This window comes from Anolis carolinensis, chromosome 2, assembly GCF_035594765.1.
Source record: "Anolis carolinensis isolate JA03-04 chromosome 2, rAnoCar3.1.pri, whole genome shotgun sequence".
In the NCBI taxonomy this organism is placed as follows: domain Eukaryota; kingdom Metazoa; phylum Chordata; class Lepidosauria; order Squamata; family Dactyloidae; genus Anolis; species Anolis carolinensis.
The window spans coordinates 251,690,449-251,715,523 of NC_085842.1; the positions used below are offsets into that span (position 1 = coordinate 251,690,449).

Here is a 25,075-nt window from a genome sequence, read left to right on the forward strand (position 1 = left end):
TTTGAACAAGCCTGGGATAGTGCCATGGTGTTTATACCATTCCATTCCTCACCTGTGTTAACAGCGGGAGCCGAGTCCACACTGTCCAGCCAGGCCAAACCTTCTTTTGTTGTTTTTCCTTGCCATAGTGTTGGCCATGGAGCTCTGGAGAGCTCTTGGCCATTGCTTGGCTTCTGTGACAATGTCAGCAAAGGTACCCATAGGACTTGGAGAAGGAAGGGGAGGGCAACCCCACTCTTCTTTCCAAGTTGCAGTCTTCCTTATGGACATCTGCAAAGGCACTGAGTGGCAGCCAGGAGCTCTCCAGAGCTGCCACTTTAGTAATGAAAAATGATAAAGTCAAGCACCATCTTGTTTCCCTTCCATCATGGAGCACAGGGATAGGCCGTAAGTCAGGATCCAATGTTGGCTGATCCTCCAAAAAGGGGAATAATATTTTTCATAATTTTGTAGGTAAGCAAAAATTAAAAAGAACAAAGATTAGCTTGGCCACATGTTCAACGGTATTAATACACAAACATTAATGCCTGTCAATTTTAAGTTGTGAATTTTAACCTGTGTGGAGTTTAGATGTTATTTATTTTAATAGTGTTTTGTTCTATCTTGGTGTGCACCCTACCTCAACAATGTTGAGCCCCTGATGGCGCAATGAGTTAAACCCTTGTGTCGGCAGGACTGCTGACCAAAATGTCAGCGGTTCAAATCCGGGGAGCAGGGTGAGCTCCATCCAGTCTGTCAAATCCAGCTTCCCATGCAGGTACATGAGAGAAGCCTCCCACAGGATGGTAAAACATCTGGGCGTCCCCTAAGCAACATCCTTGCAGATGGCCAATTCTCTTACACCAGAAGCCACTTGAAGTTACTCAAGTTGCTCCTGACATGAAATAAAAATCCACCTCAAGTGGCAGGTAATAATAAATTATTATTTTCTATTGAAAAAATACCTTAAATCTTGAGAAAAATCCATCTCAAGTCACGGGTAATAAATAATAATAATAATAATAATAATAATTACTATTATTTTATTATGACACAGCAAACAAGAGAGATATGCTTGATTTCGTATCACAAAGTCACAAGTCGAACACTTCCCAAGTGTCTAGGACTGTGTGATGTATTTTCGGATGATGCCTTAAATCTTGAGATGATTTTGCAGAAAACAAAACTGAATTTGTTTTGAATTAAGCCCCAAGTGATTTATTTATTTATTTATTTATTTATTTCCAATATTTCTACCCCGTCCTTCTCCCCGAGGGGACTCAGGGCGGCTTACACAACTGGCAGGATCAATACCAGTATATCAAAATACAATAAAATAATACAACAGTTAAAATACTTAAATAACATAATACAATACAATATATAAAAGATTTAACACAGTGCAACACCAAACATATATGCCAGTCATCCATCAGACCTTGTGCAAGAGCCTTAATCCAATCAATGTCAACGCTGAGTTCATTAATTAAACGCTTGCGCACATAGCCAGGTCTTCAGCTTCTTTCTAAACCCCAGAAGGGATGGAGCCTGCCGGATGTCACTGGGGAGGGAGTTCCACAGCCGAGGAGCCACCACCGAGAAGGCCCTGTCTCTCATCCCCACCAGCCGCGCTTGTGAGGCAGGTGGGATCGAGAGCAGGGCCTCCCCGGATGATCTTAAGGTTCTCGTGGGCTGATCTCGTGATGTAGAAAGAAGCACTGTTTTCAATAGTACTTTGTTCTACAATGAATCATTCAAAAATTATCTTAATCCACTTTTTTATCACAGTATCAATTTCAAATAATTTTTTATTTATTTATTTAATCTTTGTACCTAAACATTCAGCCTTTTTCTCCAAACTTTGCTTTAATCATTTATTGAAAGTTCTATGTGACGATTAAAACCTCCACATAAACAAATGTAACATATTCTAAAAATATTTTGGGCTTTTTCCTAATAAAATGAATGTTGTAAAACCTAGATAAAATGAACATGGTGAAAGGGGAAATACAGAAGAGATATTGTATTAGCTCCTTTTATTGTGTCTTTTACATAAAAACGATAAATTCTAAAGCAAGCCCTTGTTCATGTAAAAGAAAAAATAGATTCCTTCATTTATAACTGGTGCTCAGATGTCTGATCACAAAGCAGAACTATCACTTGCTGTGCAGAAAATATCTTGCCCCAGCTGGTGGGCAGATGGAATATTATTTCTAGCTAGAAATTTCCTGGGGAAAGAACACCTGTGTAGTCTAGACAATGTACGTACAAACTACTTTACTGTGTATAAATAGCATATCTGTGTCAGAACCAGTGTGTAATAATTTATTATGATCTAGGCTGAGCTAGTCTATAGTGCAAACAGAACTAGATGTCAGCTGTAGAAATAGCACCTTGAACATGCCGATATTTAATTTTTGCAATGAGTTCTTGCAGGAAGAGTGACACCTGAAAATCATATAAGCAATATATGTGGCAAACTCTCAGAGTATGAATGGGCCCCAGTGCAGAGTTGCCAGTGATCACAAGTATAACTTTTAACTCTCTATGACTCTTGAGAAACTGCAAAGATGTTAATAACAGTAGCATATCCATAGATGAATATAATCCTATTCGAATCTAAAATGAAACCTTTTTTCAGAAACAGGTATAACAAGACAACTACCATAGATTCATAAATAGATGCACATTGTTTTTACTAATCTTTGGACAACAGGTCCTTTCTGAACATGTTTACAAAGAACAGATCTCACTGCTCACTTTGTTTTTTAAATTGATTCAGAATTCTTTCTTCATTCATTACCTCTATCACCTTCCAAAACAGGTCATCTTCATTCTCATTTTGCAGACATGACATTGTCACTGAGAAAGAATGGCAAGTTCTAAGTCACCCACTAAATCTATACCCAAGGTAGAGTCTAAAACCAGAGAACCAAATCCCACCTCAGCCATAGCCTCACTCATAGCTTCAGTGTAAAACAGAATAATCAGTAATTCTGTTCTTTTTTCCAGAGCTTTTAAAGATTGAATCCGCTTTTTAAAAAGTACTACTTGATATCCTGAGATTCAGGGATGGAGCAGAGTATTTATTTTCAGTTTTTAGTAATTAGGGAACTTGTCCCAGATTTCCATTATGAATGTGCTTCTTTGATTTGAATTTCATGGTGTGCTAGATCTACTTTATCCATTAACAGGATAGCAAATGAGACTATAAAATACAACTGTAGTGTTGTTAAATTCAGAATAAATAATCTATTTCATGACTTTCTGTTTTCATTAGCTTTGGAAAGATTATCTCCTTTAGAAAACCTAGATATTAACAATTTAAGAGCTATTCTTGTCAGCAGGGAAGGTGATATCCATATGTAGGATAACTCATAGCCTCCAAAGTTAGGAAGGATCACATGACTAAAAATGTATTTATGCTAAGGACCCATAGTGCCTCTTCTACTTCCTCTCATAGCCAAGAACAAAGGGTTGTTATTAGAAAGAAAATTAGTAGAAAATTCAAAAGAATCATAAGTATATCACAAAATGATCAAATAAATCAGTTTGGGAATGTTTCCAAATTAGGGTATCTTGATGTCTTCTGTGTATACAAGAATGGATGCTCACAGTAATTTCAAAAGTTTTAATGTCTGTTTGCAACAATATTTTCCCCTGCTCATCTCTGCATTCAAAACATTCAACTGTGGTTTCTTTTGACCAAACAAAACCCTACAGTCATTTTAAAACACAAAAATCCTTAAAACATCTGGCCAAAGAGGGAGATGAGACCTTTTTACCCAAAATAGTAGGCAGGAAATATATGTAGACACCTGATCCTAAAAGGACTTTGCTTTACTCTTCTTTCATAATGCTTGCCTCACTCTTTTTCAGAGGAAAAGCAAGATATGGGACAAAATGGGGGTAAAGATGTGGATCAGTTCTCCAGATGACTCTGGTGAAAGACCATGTTAGTCATTGGGAGGGCGACTAAAATGATTAAAGGTCTGGAGAACAAGCCCTATGAGGAGCAGTTTAAAGAACTAGGCATGTTTAGCCTGCAGAAGAGAAGGCTGAGAGGAGACATGATAGCCATGTACAAATACGTGAAGGGAAGTCATAGGGAAGAGGGAGCAAGCTTGTTTTCTGCTGCCCTGCAGACTAGGACACGGAACAATGGCTTCAAACTACAGGAAAGGAGATTCCACTTGAACATTAGGAAGAACTTCCTCACTGTGAGGGCTGTTCGACAGTGGAACTCTCTCCCCCGGACTGTGGTGGAGGCTCCTTCTTTGGAGGCTTTTAAGCAGAGGCTGGATGGCCATCTGTCGGGGGTGCTTTGAATGCGATTTCCTGCTTCTTAGCAGGGGGTTGGACTGGATGGCCCATGAGGTCTCTTCCAACTCTACTATTCTATGATTCTATGGGAGAAAACATGGGTCTATTCAGAATGTGACAGCGTAATTTTCAAAACTAAACAGATGTTTTTTTTATGGAAAGAGTCCCCAAGCTCTGAAACTCTTCTAATGGATGTAAAGGCTGTGAGAAACTTAACCTTCATAGACGGAAGCTTAGGGCAAATGTATTGAAATCTTTATGGCAGTAGTTCTCAACCTGTGGGTTCCCAGATGTTTTGGTCTTCAACTCCCAGAAATCCTAACAGCTGGTAAACTGGCTGGGATTTCTGGGAGTTGTAGGCCAAAACACCTGGGGACCCATAGGTTGGGAACCACTGCTTTATGGGGTAGTTACATTCATGTCTTAGACACAGAATGCAGGCTCCAAATCAAAATGCAACCACCACCAGAATAATAGGTTGAAGAGACTCCTCAATAAAAGCATTAAACATGAGGCTGGCTGAACAATTTTCCATGACTCGTAAAAGGCTAAGGAAATCTGAAATTTATCTACAAAGGCTCAGGCTCATATCCATCCTGTTTGCAGATTTTCAAGCATTTATCTAAATCTGGCTTTCTTGAAATTAATCATTATATAAACAGCAGCATGTTAATTACTTCTTTGGATGGGTTAAGATTCACATAGGTGCTTTACATAGATACGAGATAGCCAACTGGGCCTCAAGTATAGGACTAAGTCCTGAGGAGGGGGGAAGAGAGAGTGGAAACCTCAGGCCTTCCACTGGAACATGTACTGTTTTTAGAAACCATGCCTTTTATGAACAATGGTGTGCTAGAAGACATATATTATTGTTATTAGAGGCAATGAACAAAAACATAATGAAAGGCCCAATGACAGGAGGATATCAGAGCATCTTAGGCCATGTGAAAAAAATAGTAATTGACCAGGAGAAAAAGTAGCCAAGTATCCTGTTAAGGTTGTTTTTCTTTTCTGGTTGAAGAAGTCTACTTCAGCCTGTTAGAGTTTATTAGATCCTGACTCTACTCTCCAGAGTCTTCTGGATGAGAAAGTCTGCCCCATTAATGTGTTGCATAATTTGAGGGTGGAAGGATCTCTGCAGTCATGACAACAGTAAAATCTTCCTTGTCTGTTCACATGCTACCACACAATATGCATTAGAAAAGGATGGGTTATAAGGAGTGGATGAAAGTGAAGGAGAACTGATGCGACAGTCCAGAGCTCCAGCTACTTTATGCTATTTTGTGTGTCTTGGTAGATCCAGGATCAACAACCTAATAGGATGGTATTTATTATAAATAATCTTCTTATGATCTCTGCTTAAATTGCATGTGTTTGACAAAATCAGAGAAAAGTTAATATCCAGAGTCAGACTGACCAGTAGCTGTTATCTAATGACAATCTGATCTTGAGATGATAGCAACAACCACTAAAGAGTCTATGAGTAGAATTGTCTCCAAAGCATCTTGCATAAGTTCTGCTCCCCGAGCTAATTCTCTCAGATGCCCTATTCTCAGCAAGAAACTCACAACAAAAGGTGTAACAGTAAACAAAAAAGGAATTTAATTGTATTGAATATCAGTACCCTAAGTCCTCCCTTGAAAGAACAAATGGAAGCTCAGAACTTAACTGGGTTTCCCTTGATTTTTTCTGAAGATATCCTTTTTCTAGCCTCTCTTCTGTGTCCATTGTCTGGCTTCGACTTTTGTTAACACCTCCTGTTAAGACTTTTTTAATCTTTCAACTGCAAACCTGGTTCCTTGATACTTAAAGCTTGTTTACCAAGTCTTAAACTGGGTTTCCTTAATCTTTGACTGAGTCTTCTTAACCTTAGACGTGGAAAATGTTGCAACCTCTAAGCTCCTTGGCAACCTTAGACTGACTAACTGCAAAGGAGTTGCTGAAGAGGACTGCAATCTCGGGGGGGGGGGGGGGGGGGTCTTAAAGAGACAAGGTCTAATTAAGGTGTGCCCCCCCCCCCCCACAGAAAACTATACAAAAAGGAAATGAACCCATTCTAACTAAAGGGACAACTGAGCCTCAATAAAGAAAACAGTAAAAGCCTCTATGAGGCTTGACAATAAGTATGACCTCATCAGCCTCAGGAAATGAGTGAAGGTTCACAATCCTTGTGATTGCAATTTAAGTTGCTTCTTGTACTAACTTCCAAAACCATTCTGCAAGGAGACCAAACCTGCTTGATTATCTTATCAGCATAGGCAGATGGCCAACTGACCTGGACAGAATGAAGCAACTTGTTTTGTAGTTGTGTAGGGACCCATGTTTTGTCAGTCACCAAAGTATGCCACAGATATATTGCTGAACTGTAACTTCTAGCACCGCTAACATTTCTCACCATTTCAGTTAGTTATTGCTGAAAGCATAATTGTTTCATTATTTAAATAGATAATTGTATTTCAGTGAATTAAAGCTGAAAAGCTTTCTTCCATTCCCACGAATTCTTCAATACCATATATCCATTTGCATTTTCAGGTCACAAGGGCTTCATCAATGGAGGAACAATAATTATCATGTTGATGTCAGGCTTCCTTGGCTGCATACAAGTCTACCTGCAAACAGGGGGCTGTGTGCACTTTCTGATGAAGGAGAAAGTGTGCTTACATCAACCTTTCCACCGGCAACTGCAAAAGATATGTATGTTCTTGTCGGGTGAGCTCCCGTCTGTCACCTCTAGCTTGCATTGACATGAAATAAGCCTGCCAGCAGTCACACATCCGGGCAATGTCCCCTGGGCAACATCCTTGCAGACAGCCAATTCTATAACACTTGAAGAAACTTGCAGTATGTTCTTGTCAGGTGAACTCCCGTCTGTCAGCTCTAGCTTGCATTGACATGAAATACGCCTCCCAACAGGACAGTCACACATCCGGGCAATGTCCCCTGGGCATCAAATCAAATCCTGCCTCAAATCAAATGTGGTATATTAATCCTCGTCATCCATTTATCCTTGCTTTAGAAAAGCTGCTTTGCCCTGAACGCTATGGTCCAATCGGGTTTTCTAATGTTTGGAAAGCTACTCTAGAAAGGAGAAGAGTAATTTCTTGACTGAAACAATAGCCAACCTATCAGACCTGTGCATGGCCCCTTCACAAAACCAAATAACAAATTTACTTTAGCTTGATTAATGTGTGTGTATCAAAAATATAGAGTGAACTTCCATTGCAAACTCAGTTTTGTAGTCTATTTTGGTTCTTTTCAGATACTGGAATTGTAATATGACAGAATTGCCAAAAGGTCACTGCATTATGAAATGGGAACTTCATTCCCACAAGCGTGATCACTGCAAACTCTTTGGAATTTGGATGTCGAATTTTGTTACTGTCACAGCCTCCTGAATCATTTTCTCACTACATCAGTGGAGTACTTTCTTCTTGTATTTTCCACACCTCCCAAGAAACGGCATGTTTATCCTTCCAGAACTTAATCCATGCTTGGCTTATACGTGTTAAAGGTCCCTTATTCTCAAAGTAAGCAAGACTTTTTTATTATTCTAGAACAGAGACAGTGCTAACAATTCAAGCTCTAACAGTAAATTAAATAAACGTGATGTTTATATGTTAATGAAAAATCATATTGTGATGGCCAGAGTAAAGTTAACAGAGAGAAACTTCCCCTACCTTCTCATCTCTGTGGATTTTGTTGGTGCTTTCCATTTGGAAATTATGTATAGACTGGATTTTGTCTATCTGCTCCCTCTGCTTCTGTAGCTCCCCTTGGAATTCATTCTTTTTCAGTTCCACAGCACCTCTTTCCGCTGCTGCCCTGCGGACTCTGCTTTCTAATTCCATTATACGATTCTATGAAACAGTGGATGCAAAAATTAGGGGGGGGGGAGTCTTTGAAAAGCCTGTCTGCATAATATCTGTAATCAGAATTTTATTTCTTATTCTGTCCTTAAAGAAAGCAAACTGAATGTGTTTCTCTATCTGGACTTAGCATCCAGATAGATAGACAGACAGACAGACAGGGTTAGTATAAAATCTATACACACAAACCAGTTACTGAGGGGTCCTTTCTGCTGTGAATTGCAGTGATATCACAGAATTTGAGAAAATGGGCAACAGATGGAGAAGAATATATCACTGGTAATAATAATGCAGCAGACATGAATAACAATGCAGAAGAGCAAAATCAATGCACCAGGAAACTGGAGAACAATCTTCATATACAGGCAGTCCCCACATTATGAACAAGATAGAGCTTGCAAGTTTGTTCTTAAGTTGAATTTGTTTGTAAGTCGGAACAGGTACATTTTAAAGTGTAACTCCAGCCCAAAATATGTATGTTTAAGCATTGGATAGCATAGGGAAGGGTTAACACCCCTGTGGTGTATCCTTTGCTTTCTGTGCCGCTGTTCAGAAGATTTCACCTCACTTTCTGGATTTTGAAATATTTGCCTTGTTTTAAAAGCAGGAATTGGTGGTAAAGCTTCAGTGGAGACTCCTTTCCCCCATGATAACACTTTCAGGAGTGAATTTCCCCTTTGAGGGGTAGATTTCTCTCACTTCCTGTTGTCTGACCCCTATTTTTAACTATGAGTCATTTTTAAGTTAGATGTTGGTAACTCGAGGTCTGTCTGATATAGTGCTCCTAAGATGAAGTGGGTAATCAAAACATTTTTTTTTTCAGTTTTCTAATACAGCACACTCTCAGTTAATCGGCACCCATGGAGATTGGTAGGTGTTGGATAAATGTAAATTCTCCTTGCTTGATACTATTAAAAATAGGCCTAACTAATACTACACCCCATACTATACCATAAACTCCGTATTATTGGATGTTTGTAACTCGGGATTTTCTCTACTGATTAAAACAGACAAGTCTAGCTTTCGCACTAGGTCTATTTCTGCATGCAGATATATGTGCATGAGCATAGGCTCAGAAACAAACAGAAAAGTGATTTTATATCTATATAAATACTGGGCAACACAGAATTTCCTGATTAAGAAGAATGCAGTATTATTTACTTCAGCTATAGTCTTATCTCAGATACTTTTCTTCCATTTTCCTGTTTGTTCTCATGGTTAACATCCAACTATCTGTCAGGTACATAGATCTCAAAGTGTGTTTTTTAAACTTCAGGTATTACCTGTTAGACTGAAACAATTAGAGAAAAACACACATTGCCAGTTCAGTCAGCTTGAAAACCAACAATATAGCAATACCTGTAAATCAACACTTCGGGAACTTGCAATCCAGTAATTGAATCCCAAAACAATTATGCAGGCCACTAGCGCTGCTACCAGAAGAGGTGGAGACTTCATCCCACGACGACTGTTCCCTAGTCCCACCATCATATGCGTAAGACCACAATCTCTGCTGGTTAAAAGGAAAAGACAGGTTTATACTTTCTTTCATTGAATATTTAAATTTCCAATTGATAGTAGAACCAAAGGCATCCCAACTGCTGTACAGAAATGCTTTTCCTATTTTAAAATTAAACCCTGTTGATGTCAACAATTAAATATGCTTAGACATTTCAGCTTTCTTATTTTACAACAGCTGATATATAAATGTATTTTTACAAACAGATACTTCTGTAAAAAAACAGTTTGCACTTGCTATTTGTTATATTTATTATACTATCTTGAATGCGATAATTATTAAAACAAACTGTAAATATTAAGCAGTTAAGCCTTGTTCATTTCAGACAAGTTACTCATTGATAGTTTTCAACTGCGTGTGGGAATTTACAGAAACATGGAAATTTGCTATATATTGAGCCAGATCATTGGTCCATCTAGCTAGTACAGCATTGCGAACTCACACTGACAACAAGAGCTCCTCAGGGTAACTTCAGGCAAGATCTTCCCCTGCCACTACCTGAAGATTACTAGAATATCCTGCTCGCTCACTCATATACTAATCAGCCTTTGTTTCTGAAATCAATCAATAGGTTAAATTACCCTAGTGATATAATATTTTTTCTCACTTTGAAATCATTGTCCCTTACACCTGATCTGTATGAATCTCTCATCTTAGCTCTCTACTACATACATATGTTGAAATGCATTCTTGCTTCTTGTGGACAAAGATCCTGAAGTCTGTGAAGGAGCGTGCACCTCTAAATTAGAAGTGATGTTAGTACTCCTTTTCAAAAGTGGTCCATTTTGTAGCACTCAGTATAAACAGAAAGGGATTCAAGAGCAATGCTGGAGTGCTATGAACTTATGAACTGTTAAACTTCTTTCTAAAAGTATATGTGGACATAATCTTAAAGACATACCGTGTTTCCCCGAAAATAAGAGTGTCTTATATTAATTTTTGCTCCCAAAGATGTGCTAGGTCTTATTTTCAGGTGATATCTTATTTTTCCATGAAGTATTCACATTTATTGTTAAACAAAAAAAATGAACATTTATTATATTATATACTGTACAACAGTTGTAATCACAAACCAACATAACCAGACAAGCTGTGAATCCTATCAATAATTTCTTGTTACTACCATTATTTCCATGTACAACAATCTATGGTGTGTACATTTACTGATCCTGCATGGTCTGGTGTTCTGTTTGGCGGGCATGCTTCCAAACAAAAACTTTGCTAGGTCTTACTTTCGGGGGAGGCCTTATATTTAGCAATTCAGCAAAACCTCTACTAGGTCTTATTTTCAGGGGATGTCTTATTTTTGGGGAAACAGGGTAAGCACTTACTAAGAGGTTAAATATTAATTGCTTTGCATTAAAACACCCATAAAAGAAACATGAAATAAAGGATATTAATAAAACAGAGGAAAAAATAACATTAGTTTTACTGAAGGTAACAATGCTAATATCCAGTATTAGATTTAACATCAGCTTTACCACCCACATTTGTCCTTAAATACCGTTACGTTTATTTCAAACAAATATACATGTGCAAAATGTCTAAGGTCAAAAACTTTACTGGTACAAATATGACCAGAACTTGCAAAAGTCACTTTGGTGGATTACAAATTCCTGTATCTTCTGGCCAGTTACTTTCATCAGCTTCGACAGAAAGTCAGGTGGAAATGCTACCGAAAATAAGACAGGGTCTTATATTAATTTTTGCTCCCAAAGATGCACTAGGTCTCATTTTCAGGGGGTGTCTTATTTTTCCATGAAGAAGAGCTCACATTTATTGTTGAACAACAAAATGAACATTTATTATATACTGTAAAGTAGTTGTCATCACAAACCAGCATAACCAAACAAACTGTGAATCCTATCAAGAATTTCTTGTTACTACCATTATTTACATGTACAACAATTTATGGTACCTCTTGCAGTTTAGGTTTCACAAGGTTACCACACTGATTTCTCTCTATTCTAGTTTCAATGTAGTCATGAATGATGAATATAATAATAATAATAATAATAATAATAATAATAATATGATAATATAGTAGAATAATAATAGAATAATAATATAATGATATAAAATATATTAATGGGATAATATAATAATAGGATATAATAATAACAGAATATGATAATAATATAATAATAATAATATGATAATATAATAGAATAATAGAATACTTTAATAGAATATAATGATATAAAATATATTAATAGGATAATATAAAATGGAATATAATAATAACAAAATAATAATATGAAAATATAATAGAATAATATAATGATATAATCATAGAAAAATATAATATAATGATATAAAATATATTAATAGGATAATATAATAATGAGATATAGTAATAATAACAGAATATGATGATAATAATATGGTAATAGAACAATAGTATAAAATAATAGGTTTCATGGCATAGGAATAAGAATGTGAGGAGAATCCCAATGCGTCCTGTGCCTTTAAGAAGCAGAAGGAGCAGAGTGGGAAGGGTGTTCAAGCCCTCCTCCTCCTTCCCTCCCACCCTCCCTCGCCCTGGCACCAGGAACCAATCAGAAGTCTCTGAGTGTGGCCAGGACGGAGCCATGTCTCGGAAGGAAGAAAGCAGCGGCAGCGAGGTCTTCGAGCCATGTATATGCATTGGCGGCTGGGGGATGCGTGGGAGGCAAGGCCAGCCAGGGAGGCACAGAAAGCAAGCACTCTCCCTCCCTCCCTCCAGTGCATATGAATGCTGCTTCTGCCCTGCAGCCATGCTCCCCAATGGAACTCTGCTGCAGCCTGGAAGGTCCCATTCTTAGTTGCTAGGTCTTACTTTCAGGGGAGGCCTTATATTTGGCAATCCCCCCAAACCCCTACTAGGTCTTATTTTTTGGGGAGGTCTTATTTTAGGGGAAACACGGTATTATGTTCCTAACTGTTTTCAGTAAGAGCAGAAACAATTGTTGCTGAAGAGATTTAAAGCAGTGATTACCAACCTTAGTCTAGACCAGTGGTTCCCAAACTTATTTGGCCTACCTCCCCCTTTCCAGAAAAAATATTACTTAGCGCCCCCTGGAAAGTGGGGCGTGGCTTGGGGGGGTGGCTCCTGCTCAAGTAGGTGGGGCTGAGCCTTCCCCTAGTCCAAGATGCAGAGCTGGAAGGGGGAGGGGAGGTGGGCGGGGCCACAAATGGGTGGCCAGGACTGGGATGGGCGGAGTTACAAGCTCTAAGGCAGGGCTGAGCTTCTACCCCTGTCCTGCAGTGCCTGCCAGGACACAGGGGGTGTGGCTAGAGGAGGGGGTAGGCCTCTTCCCAAGTGCCTGATGGGGTTGAACCTCTATACCTTGCCCCCGTGTTCTAACAAGCGCCTCAGGAGAGGTATACAGAGGCTAAACCCTGTCTCATGCTCTTGGGAAGAGGCCCCGCCCCTAGCCCCGCCCTTTAGTCCTAAAAGGCCTCTCAGGAGAGGTATAGAGGCACAGCCCTGTCTCAGGCTCTTGGAAGGAGGCGCTGCCCCCTTCCCTAGCTCTGCCCTCTGTGTCCCAACAAGTGCCTCAGGAGAGGTATAGATTCTCAGCCCTGTTTTGAGCTCTTGTGAAGAAGTCACGCCCACTCCTCTAGCTCCGCCCCCTGTGTCCTAACAGGCGCCTCAGGTGCTCAGCCCTGTCTCCGGCACTTGGAAAGAGGCCCCGCCCCTCCCCTGGCCCTGCCTCCGTGTCCTAATAGGTGCCATCACCGCCCCCCTGGATCGCCGCAGCGCCCACCAGGGGGCGGTAGCGCCCACTTTGGAAATCACTGGTCTAGACACTTTAGACTTCAGCTCCCAGAATTCCTGAATGCTGGTCAGGCAGGTTGGGGCTTCTGAAAGTTGATCTTGAAAACTGTCACGACCCAGGCTGCAGAGCACCAATAACCATACACAGAGGCCAGAATCTATCTAATATCTTTATTGAAGGAATATATAAAGTTAATAAAAACAAGTGTAGAAAATAGTCCAGAATTAGACCTTTCAGGAAAGGTCAGAATTAGTCCAAAAAAGCAATGTCCAATAAGAAATATTAAGGTCCAAAGTTGTAATCCAATAACCGAAACACTCACTTTGCCAAGCAAAGTGAGGGGAGATGACAAGGTCCTTTAGTCCATGAAACTTGAGCGAGGCTAGGAAATAACTTGATACTTGAAACAAGGCTTGAACGTGGAACAAGGTAACTAAGAACAAGAACAAGGTCCGTGGAATAACTTGATAAAATCCGTGGAACAAGGCAAGGATTGATCCTGGGAAACAAGGCAAGGTCCGTAGATAAACAAAGGCTGGGAAGCAAGGCGAAGGCTGGATAGCAAGGCAAGGCTTGAGCAGGAGCGAGGCTTGAATCGGAGCGCGCTGTCCAGACACAACTCGCTCCGTAGGCTGACGAATTGACTCCGCGAAGTTACTACGCGGGTAAAACACCTAAATAGAGTCTAACTTTCCCGCCGAAGCAGTTCTCTGGGAATCAGAACCGAAAGCTAAACTCTGAGACCAGATGTGAGACTCCCCAAAGATTCTCACGAGAAGCAGTCTTAATTGGCCACATTCTTAGCTGCAATCCTCGCACTCCTGCGCGAAGCTGATTCCAAACTTCTCTGTTGTTTACAAAACTCCCGGCGCAAGAACACGGGAGAAGTAGGCTCTGGGCTTGTTTGACATACTTCTGGGAGACAACTTTCTTGCAGGTGCAAGGTTCCCAGATCTGCCTGGGAAAGATCTGGCTGAGAGGAATCCAGTTCAGACTGGGAAGGTAAAAAACCCAAGTTTTCATCTTCATCAGGAATTACAATGTCCTGAGCAGGACTACAAGGCCCATGGGTCATCACACTATCCCCCTCCTCAAGGCCCCTCCCAAACTGGGGCCCTCTCCCCGAGGCGCGAGGTCGCGGTTTGGTGGGATAGGTCTGATGAAAGCGACGGGTTAGATCAGGAGCATGGACTGTGGAGGCGTCTTCCCAAGAGCGTTCCTCAGGGCCAAAACCCACCCAGTCAATGAGATATTGTAGGCGGCGGCGGTGAAAGCGAGAATCCAAAATGTCCTCAACCTCGAACTCCTCCTCCCCATTCATCAAAACAGGAGGGGGGGCCGGTTGGTCTGTATCAGGTCGTACACCATCCGCCGGAAGGAGCAGGGAACGGTGAAACACTGGGTGAATGCGCATTGAACGCGGAAGTTGGAGTTTGAAAGTCACGGGGTTTAATTGCGCCACCACTGGATAGGGGCCAATGAAACGGGCATCTAACTTCCGGCAAGGGCGGTGGGAGGGCAGAAAGCGAGTGGACAGGAAAACCCGATCTCCTACCTTGATTTCGAGGCCCGGCTGGCGATGTTTGTCAGCGTGGCGTTTATAGTCCTCCTTGGCTTGGTCCAGTTGCTGGAGCAAAAGTTGTTGCACCGCTGTGAGTTCCTGCAGCCAATCCTCTGCTGCGGGAACTTCTGAAGTTTCAATGACAGGGGGGAAGAAACGTGGATGGAAGCCGTAGTTTGCAAAGAACGGCGTTTCTTTTGTAGAAGCTTGAACTCCATTGTTGTAGGCAAACTCAGACAGTGGTAACAGAGAAGCCCAATTGTCCTGTTGGTAGTTTACATAACAGCGAAGATACTGCTCCAAAGTGGCATTGGTGCGCTCCGTTTGCCCATCTGTTTGGGGATGATGAGCTGAAGATAAGCGAGAGTCTATGCCCAATAGTTTTTGTAGTGCCTTCCAAAAACGAGAGGTGAATTGAGATCCACGGTCTGTGACTAAACTCTTGGGCAATCCATGTAGTCTGAAAACATGTTGAAGAAATAGATCCGCAGTTTCTTTGGCCGTGGGGAGGCCTTCGCAGGGAATGAAATGGGCTAACTTGGTGAAAAGGTCCACCACCACCAAGATCGTGGTGAATCCACAGGAAGGTGGTAGGTCAGTGATGAAATCCGCGGAAATTATTTCCCATGGGCGAGATGGGGTAGGAAGGGGGTGTAAAAGCCCTGAGGGCTTCTCCCTTCGTATCTTGGAGCGCTGGCATACTGGGCAGGTGTTGACATATTTTTCCACATCCTTGCGGATCTTGGGCCACCAAAAATCCCTTAGGATCAAATGCATAGTTTTAAATAGTCCGAAGTGTCCTGCTGGTTTGCAGTCATGACACAGACGAAGCGCTTTTTCCCTGCCCGGTCCGGGTGGGATATAAACATGATTTCTATAGCAGAGCAGCCCATCTTTAAGCGAAAAGGGAAAATGCAGACCTTGGCGAAGTTGGTCCTGCGCCCAGGCATCTGCTTGCTGACTAGCCCTGATTTCTTGAGCACAGATGGGTCCTGGAGTAGGGGAAGTTGAACCAATGGGAATGGATTTGGTGTTCCCCACCGTGAGCGTGGCAAAGTTCTCGGGTTGTAGCAGTTGGGATTCAAAGGTCTCCTTGCGTCCTGCAGCGTATTCCGGTTTACGTGACAGGGCGTCTGCTTGCTTGGTTTGGGCTGGGGTCACATAATGGATCTGGAAGTTGAAACGTTCAAAGAATAAAGCCCAACGTTGCTGCCTCTGATTTAGTTTGCGGGCAGTTCTTAGATGTTCTAGATTACGATGATCAGTGTGGACTTCAATGGGAAATTTGGCCCCTTCTAGCCAATGTCTCCAAGTTTCAAAGGCTGCCTTTATGGCCAGTAGTTCTTTTTCCCAAATGGTGTAATTCCTCTCTGGTGTGGTTAGTTGACGAGAATAAAAGGCACAGGGATGGAGGTGATCTCCCACCGGTTGTAAGAGTACAGCCCCAATTGCCACATCAGAGGCGTCCGCTTGCACCACAAAAGGGGTTCCAGGATTTGGGTGCTGTAGAATTGGCTGGGAGGTGAATAGTTTCTTTAGTTGCTGGAACCCTTTCTCTGCTTGATCAGTCCAGCGGAAAGGCTGCTTTCCACGGATGCAGCTAGTGATGGGGTCGGACCAGCGGGCAAAATCTGGAATGAACTTGCGGTAATAGTTCGCGAACCCCAAGAAACGCTGCACCTCTTTCTTGTTAGTTGGCGCCCGCCATTCCAATACTGCTGAAACCTTGGCTGGATCCATGGAAAGCCCTAGAGGCGAGATGCGGTAACCAAGGAAATCTACCTCTTGTAGATCAAAGGCGCATTTTTCCAGCTTGGCATAAAGTCCATGATCCCGCAATCGTTGTAACACCATTTTGACGTGGTTCTCATGTTCTGATTGTGATCTAGAAAACACCAAAAAATCGTCCAGGTAGATTATCAAGAACCTGTCTAGATAGTCCTGAAAAATGTCATTGACAAAATGCTGGAACGTTGCGGGGGCTCCGCATAAACCGAAATTCATAACTCGGGACTCGAATAATCCGAATTTGGTCTGGAAGGCGGTCTTCCACTCGTCCCCTTCCCTGATGCGAACTAAGTTGTAAGCCCCCCGAAGATCCAGCTTGGTGTAAACCTTGGCTCCTCGAAGCCGATCCAGTAGATCCGAGATTAAGGGCAGGGGATAGCTGTTCCGCTTGGTGATATTGTTCAATGCTCTGTAGTCCACCACCAAGCGTAGTTCCCCTGACTTCTTCTTCACAAACATCACTGGAGAGGCGGCTGGGGATTGAGAGGGTCTGATGAATCCCTTGCGAAGGTTTGTCTCTAGGAATTCCCTGAGAGCTTCTTGCTCTGGTTCAGTCAGGGAGTAGAGATGCCCTCGCGGGATCGGGGCCCCCTCCACCAAGTCAATGGCACAGTCATAAGGTCTATGTGGGGGTAATTTTTCGGCTTCTTTCTCATTGAATACATCCCAATACTCGGAGTACTTCTTTGGCAAGGTGATGATGGGCTCGGTGTCTGTGGCATGGCATACCTTGGCTACGAGGCAATGGTTTTGGCAGTACGGTGAAGCAAACTGCAGTTCTCTGTTGGACCAGGAGATGTTAGGGTCGTGGAGAGTCAGCCATGGAATTCCCAAAATCACAGGGAAATGGGGGACCTCGGTAACAAAGAAGGAAATCTCTTCCATATGTTCCCTTATCCACATCCTGGTGGGTTCCGACCACTGACTTACGGGGCCCGTCTTGAGGGGGCGGCCGTCTATGGCTTGCACCACACGGGCATTCTTGAAATCATGATATTGTAATCCCAGAGAGTCGGCATACTCTCTATCGATGAAATTGTTGGTAGCTCCAGAGTCTATCATGGCGTGGATCATGACGGGTCCCCTTTTTGCTGACCATAATGTGACCACGAGAAGGAACAGGACCCCGGTTGGCGGCTCTTGGATGGATTTTTTGACCGGGTTGGCGAGCCTCTCTACACCCGGTCGTTGGCTTCCCCCGCCGGCTGTGTGCCAGTCGGCTCAGACGTCTTCGTCTCCGTGGAGGACGCCGCCGCAAGACGGGCGGCAGGCTTCCCTTTGGCTGGGCACTCTCTGGCGAAGTGGCCCCCGTTCCCGCAGTACCAGCAGAGGTTTAAGCGTTGACGACGGGCCTTCTCGGCGGCATCTAGTCTGGGACGCACATTGCCCAACTGCATCGGCACCTCCTCGCCTCCTCTGGGGTATGGGGTTGGCGGTGGGGGTCTCCAGACCGGACGTGGCTGAACGCTGGCGGGAGCGGGGGGTTTTGCCCCGGCTCTACTGCCCTGGCCTCGAACCCACTGTTTCCTGTTGGCAATCATGACTTCAGCCCGTAAACATTGATCAATGAGTGCCTCGAGGGTCTGGGGAGGATCCACCTTGGAGATTTCTTCCAGCATTTCAATGTTGAGACCCTCCCGGAATTGTCCCCTGAGGGCTACATCGTTCCAGCCGGTGTTGTGGGCCAGCACTCGGAACTCGGCTATATACTGAGACATAGGTCTGTCTCCTTGGAAAAGGCGACGGAGTTTGTGACCGGCTGCCTCCAAATTGTCCTCGATTCCCCAAGTCTCCTTGAGGTGGTCCAAGAAGTGTTGCGCTGATCTTAGGTGTGGAGAGGCTTGGTCGTACAGTGCCGTCGCCCAGCTGGCCGCTGGCCCGTCTAGAAGACTGTAAACCCATGCCACTTTGATGTCTTCTTGGGGAAACTCGGCAGCACGGGCCTCTAGATAAGCTTGACATTGGCGACGGAAGACATGAACCTTAGAAGCTTCTCCAGTAAACTTGGTTGGCAACGCCATGGCCGGAAGACGAATTCCGCGTTCCTTCAAACCCCTTATTTCTCCATCCTGTGCATTGAGCTTATCACGGATTCGGTCCACCTCATCCTTGTCGATGGTGTAGGTAATCGGCTGGCCGCTCGGCCCAGGTACGACTCCGGTAGACATTCTGGCCGAGGTTAATTGGTGCTTAGGGTGGCGGAGTCAAACTGTCACGACCCAGGCTGCAGAGCACCAATAACCATACACAGAGGCCAGAATCTATCTAATATCTTTATTGAAGGAATATATAAAGTTAATAAAAACAAGTGTAGAAAATAGTCCAGAATTAGACCTTTCAGGAAAGGTCAGAATTAGTCCAAAAAAGCAATGTCCAATAAGAAATATTAAGGTCCAAAGTTGTAATCCAATAACCGAAACACTCACTTTGCCAAGCAAAGTGAGGGGAGATGACAAGGTCCTTTAGTCCATGAAACTTGAGCGAGGCTAGGAAATAACTTGATACTTGAAACAAGGCTTGAACGTGGAACAAGGTAACTAAGAACAAGAACAAGGTCCGTGGAATAACTTGATAAAATCCGTGGAACAAGGCAAGGATTGATCCTGGGAAACAAGGCAAGGTCCGTAGATAAACAAAGGCTGGGAAGCAAGGCGAAGGCTGGATAGCAAGGCAAGGCTTGAGCAGGAGCGAGGCTTGAATCGGAGCGCGCTGTCCAGACACAACTCGCTCCGTAGGCTGACGAATTGACTCCGCGAAGTTACTACGCGGGTAAAACACCTAAATAGAGTCTAACTTTCCCGCCGAAGCAGTTCTCTGGGAATCAGAACCGAAAGCTAAACTCTGAGACCAGATGTGAGACTCCCCAAAGATTCTCACGAGAAGCAGTCTTAATTGGCCACATTCTTAGCTGCAATCCTCGCACTCCTGCGCGAAGCTGATTCCAAACTTCTCTGTTGTTTACAAAACTCCCGGCGCAAGAACACGGGAGAAGTAGGCTCTGGGCTTGTTTGACATACTTCTGGGAGACAACTTTCTTGCAGGTGCAAGGTTCCCAGATCTGCCTGGGAAAGATCTGGCTGAGAGGAATCCAGTTCAGACTGGGAAGGTAAAAAACCCAAGTTTTCATCTTCATCAGGAATTACAATGTCCTGAGCAGGACTACAAGGCCCATGGGTCATCACAAAAACACCTGGTAGACCAAAGTTTGGGAACCACAGAATCAAGGACTTATGCAAAGATAGTTTGTCACTCATTCAAAACCAGCACTTAATGCCTTAAAATAATAATTTTCATTAAGAACAATATCAGCACCTTTGATATTCCACTTCCTCTCCTGCCCCAAATTTATTTATTGGGGCACCAACTGGGGAAGAAAGCAAATTACGTCTATCACTTTATCTAACTCGGCTGTTAAGCATACCAATAAAATATACCATAAGTAAATTCTACTCTTGTCTGCCATATGCTACAAATGATATTTAAATAACTGCTGCCACACATAAATGCTAGCAATCCGTTCAATTGTCCGAAAATTTATAACCAAAAGCATAAAGCTGGCAGAAAGTGCATACAGATGACGGGCTTGAGCTCTTATAATGAAAACTTTAAAGTCTTTCCCTAGAGGCACAAAATTAATATATTACAAAAAAGCAGACAGGACTGGTAAGCACATGCTGAATTACTAAACAGAAAGTCATTCTAAGGATGGATTTTCAACTTCTATGATCTCTCCATTTTATAAAAGGTTCATAACAGATGGAAGATAATAGATGGGAGATGGCACTAGAATTTCTAGTTTCATCACACAAAAAATGTCCTTTAACAGTTTTATTAATCAGCCAATTGGCCTTATCAAAACAAACAATATAAACACAACATACAGTATACTCTGCTTTCTCTTCAGATCGTATAAATCTTTAACTTTTTACAAAAAATGTAAAAAACATCAGCACAAGCCAAGAATAGGACACAGTGTTTGCACCCCTGAAAATGTGAAAGAAATAGAAAGCAACAGAAAAGAGAGCCATGACCTCTTAGACCCATTCAAGCTTCTTCTTTTTATGTTATCTTTCCATCTTTCTTGTGAGCCATGCACATTCACTCAGCTCTACCATGTTACTGTCTGTTTCCAACCTCAGATCCTGCTCAGATCACAGAACACATCTACAAGGAGTAAGAGATGCTTTCTCCTGTACTGCGAAATTTAGAGTTGCAAACATACTCTCTTGGTTGCAACTTCTCAACCTTAGGTTTGTGCAACATTAGAAAAATCAACTTCCTGTTCCTATCTGGGAATATAACTGGAGTAACACTGTTCTCAAATGGGGTGGCAAAGTGAGAACCCCCAGCCTTCTTTTAATATGGGGTAAGGGGTGATGAAAAATGTCATTTAAAAACATTCAGGAAAATTTGGCTTCCCAAATGTCTCCTAGACTGGTATGAAAGGCATTTTTGACCAGTGTATGATCATATTTAATAGAACTTATTGGAACACTAAAATTCTTACATACTGATCATCATGTTGTCATTTTGTGAGAATATTTCTTCGATTTATAACATAAATCTATTCTCTGTGTGCATTTATCAATTTGTGCTATTGTTTGCTACTGTTTAATATGCATTAAAATGGTTTTTAGCATCTGTCAAACAAATTGTATTATGTCATCTTTTGTATTCTTAAAAAATTCTAAATTCTAAAAAATAAGAAATAGATTATATTTGTATCAGATATACTTTCTTTTAGAGATGTGCTATAAAATAATGTATAATGTTACCATTTAATACTTTATAATAAGAAATTTAGATTTTTAGTCTTAATTTTAAAAAGTTCCTTAGATTTGATTGAAGGTAATTTTTGGTGTGATCAGCAGAGATTTATCATTTGTTATAGTTAAAGCATATTCCTCACAAATCCATGTATAGTAGACTCTCACTTATCCAACATAAACTGGCCGGCAGAATGTTGGATAAGCGAATATGTTGGATAATAAGGAGAGATTAAGGAAAAGCCTATTAAACATCAAAATAGGTTATGGTTTTACAAATTAAGCACCAAAACATCATGTTATACAACAAATTTGACAGAAAAAGTAGTTCATTATGCATTAATGCTATGTTGTAATTACTGTATTTACGAATTTAGCACCAAAATATCATGATATATTGAAAACATTGACTATAAAAATGCGTTGGATAATCCAGAATGTTGGATAAGTGAGACTCTACTGTAATTAGTTTTTGCTTTTTAAATATGGTATGTTTAATTTTTTTCATGTCAGGAGCGACTTGATAAACTGCAAGTCACATCTGGTGTGAGAGAATTGGTCGTTTTCAAGGACGTTGTCCAGGGGATGCCTGGATGTTTTACCAGCCTGTGGGAGCCTTCTCTCATGTCCCCATATGGGAAGCTGGAGCTGACGGATGAGAACTCACCCCACTCTTTGGATTTGAACCACCAACATTTCGGTCAGCAGTCTTGCTGGCAGAAGGGTGTAACCCACTGCGCCACCAGGGGCTCATATATTTAATTGTAATTAATCATTATATATACTACGAGGGATCTGTTGCAACAAAACAGTTTGTCACAGGATGTGTCATATTTACATAGCCTATTTTATTTTAATCTATTTATATTTTTCTTTTCTCAGTACCTTTGGAAAACATTTTCGCACTGGAAATGTGTACCATTTAATTACATTTCATATTTTATCAGTGCCATTTTTAACATTTTTTTTCCTTAGCTCAAAAATCTTGATCTCCTACTGCAAAGGTGCACATAAAATCATCCTTAAAATGAGTAACTACTAGTCAGAGGTAGCCATTACTTGCTTTAACATTCAGGTCTCTTTTCATAAACTATACTCTATGTGGAAAGTTAATAAGTGACATTTATAACATAATGATGAGAGGATAACACTCAGACTAAATGGAGAACCAAGATGATGAGAATATTGAAAGAGATAAAAAGCTTTTGCTTTTGATATGATCTTTTTCAAATATTTTTTCAAAGATGCTGCCTAGGAGGGCTAGTTGCTTCATTAGAGATGTGTTGCTCTTATTTTTATAAGTAAAATCAAACAATTCAATCTTGGGAAGCTGTGGTACAGCTTCATAAACTACAATGCCTGAGAATGTCCCCTCAACTCCATGCAACTACATTGAGAATTAAGAGCACTGTTTTGTACACCCCTTGCTTCAACATTTTAAAGTCTATTTCCTTTCAATTGCCTTCACTGTTTCTCCAAGATCTTTCTTCCTCTTTCCCAACAATCCAGGCCAGACCATTACTTCTCTATTCTCACAACTTTTAATGTTAACTGTGTCCCCCAATTTGATGCCACAAAAGTTGGAGTAAAACTCTAGATTTCTATTCCACCAGGTTGGGGAAGCTGCTTCAGAAACAAAAATGTAATTTCAGATATGCAGTATCTAATTCATGCAGAACGCAAAACAAACACTCAAACAATAACCTCTTTCATCTGGATCCTAAAATAATTTAGTTAAAAGACTTTCAAGCAGAGAAAGTTTCTTTTTCTGCACTACACCAAAAGACTTACTGAAAAGTCTGAGGGGCAAGGGAGGAAACTTTCTTGCTGTGAACTTCCTTTAACTTATTTGATTCAAGCCTTTGTAGAATCCTAACAGATCAGCTATAATCCTGCACCATATTGAACATAAGCAATGCTTCCTTGAATATGCTATAGAACATTCTACAGTTTCATTGTCATTCTGTTACAAACAAAAGTCATACATCTTAATGAAATTCAAATTTAACCAATTTAAAAGACATCATAACCAGGCATACAAATTTGATGAAACCATTCTTACGTGCTGTTATTTGCATGAACAGGAGAGAGAGAAAATAAACATAATGTACATAAAACATAAATGTGGAAATAATAAAACTGTATACATATGATCAAACCTCAGTATAGAACTGCAGAATAACGCAATTTTCCAACTAACCAGACCACAGATATCACTTAATATTGGCACCTGTCTGGCAAATATTATAAAACATTTTTTTCTAAAATTCCTCCAAAGGATCCAAAAAGGATGTAATATTGCAGCCCACAAGATCATAATAGCATTGATTTCCACGATGGGCAATCCTGTTAAGTCTGTTTAAAATCATGCAGATTTCTTACTTCTTCTGAGGTGAGTGGCATTCCACGAAAGCTTTTATCCAATATAGGATCTGGCCCCTTTAAGGTATGTATGCACTCAGCTACATGAGGCTGCCATACTAAAATGCCATAGTCAACAAAACATTTTACCGTGTTTCCCCGAAAATAAGACAGTGTCTTATATTAATTTTTGCTCCCAAAGATGCACTAGGTCTTATTTTCAGGGGATGTCTTATTTTTCCATGAAGAAAAATTCACATTTATTGTTGAACAAAAACATGAACATTTATTATATACTGTACAGTAGTTGTCATCACAAACCAGTATTACCAGACAAACTGTGAATCCTATCAAGAATTTCTTGTTACTACCAATATTTCCATGTACAACACTCTATGGTACGTACATTTACCGATCCTGCATGCTCTGGTGTTCTGTTTGGCGGGCATGCTTCCAAACAAAACCTTTGCTAGGTCTTACTTTCAGGGGAGGCCTTATATTTAGCAATTCAGCAAAACCTCTACTAGGTCTTATTTTCTGGGGATGTCTTATTTTCGGGGAAACAGGGTAGTACCTTCAAAATATCACTAATATGAATGTGTGGCAAGTTCTTAAATGCTGGGTAGATACCATTCATATCATAGATAAAGGTTTTTAAAAAAATAAATTAAGGAAACCACAGGCTCTTATTTTCAACCTATGCCCTCAATCCTATTAAACCATGTTTGTGTAAATGGGTTGGAGTTATTGGCAACACAAACAGGGCAAACATGAACATGCTCACCAGGAGAGTTTCTCCTGATAACACACACACACACACACTCCTTAAGTAAAATCTGAGATACCACAAGCCCTATTCACCTCAACGCTAGTTTCATAATTCATTTCTCAGGCGAGTTGTGGGTCTTGATGGTTGGAAAATGAAACATCTCCAGTCAAAATCCACATCTGTTCTGAGAAATGTCAGATTCCAACTTCAAGCAAAGTTCTCAAGCCAAGGCCTGTCTACTGCCTTTTCCTTTCTGCCTTCCTTACTCCCTTCCTTTCTGTCTTTCATTTTTAAATTTAAATGAATCAAGTTCAGAGACAGGAAAGAAACCAGAGCTTGCAGACTTGAATGGGAGAGACCCCAATGTCTCTCCCCAGATTCT

The 25,075-nt window shown here is 41.3% G+C and overlaps 1 protein-coding gene across 2 annotated transcripts in view; it reads right to left on the reverse strand.

The window, feature by feature from the left end:
- Positions 1 to 25,075, reverse strand: part of golm1 (golgi membrane protein 1) — a 45,002-nt gene that overhangs the window by 16,048 nt on the left and 3,879 nt on the right. The window contains exons 2-3 of one of the 2 annotated variants that reach the window (XM_003216517.4): positions 9,528 to 9,681; positions 7,980 to 8,159 (exon numbers count right to left, since the gene is read on the reverse strand). In XM_003216517.4, coding sequence (XP_003216565.2) covers positions 7,980 to 8,159; positions 9,528 to 9,659 — 312 coding nt within the window. In that variant the 5' untranslated portion in view covers positions 9,660 to 9,681. The remainder of the gene's footprint in view (positions 1 to 7,979; positions 8,160 to 9,527; positions 9,682 to 25,075) is intronic. The other variant, XM_062972054.1, reaches the window with a different exon arrangement.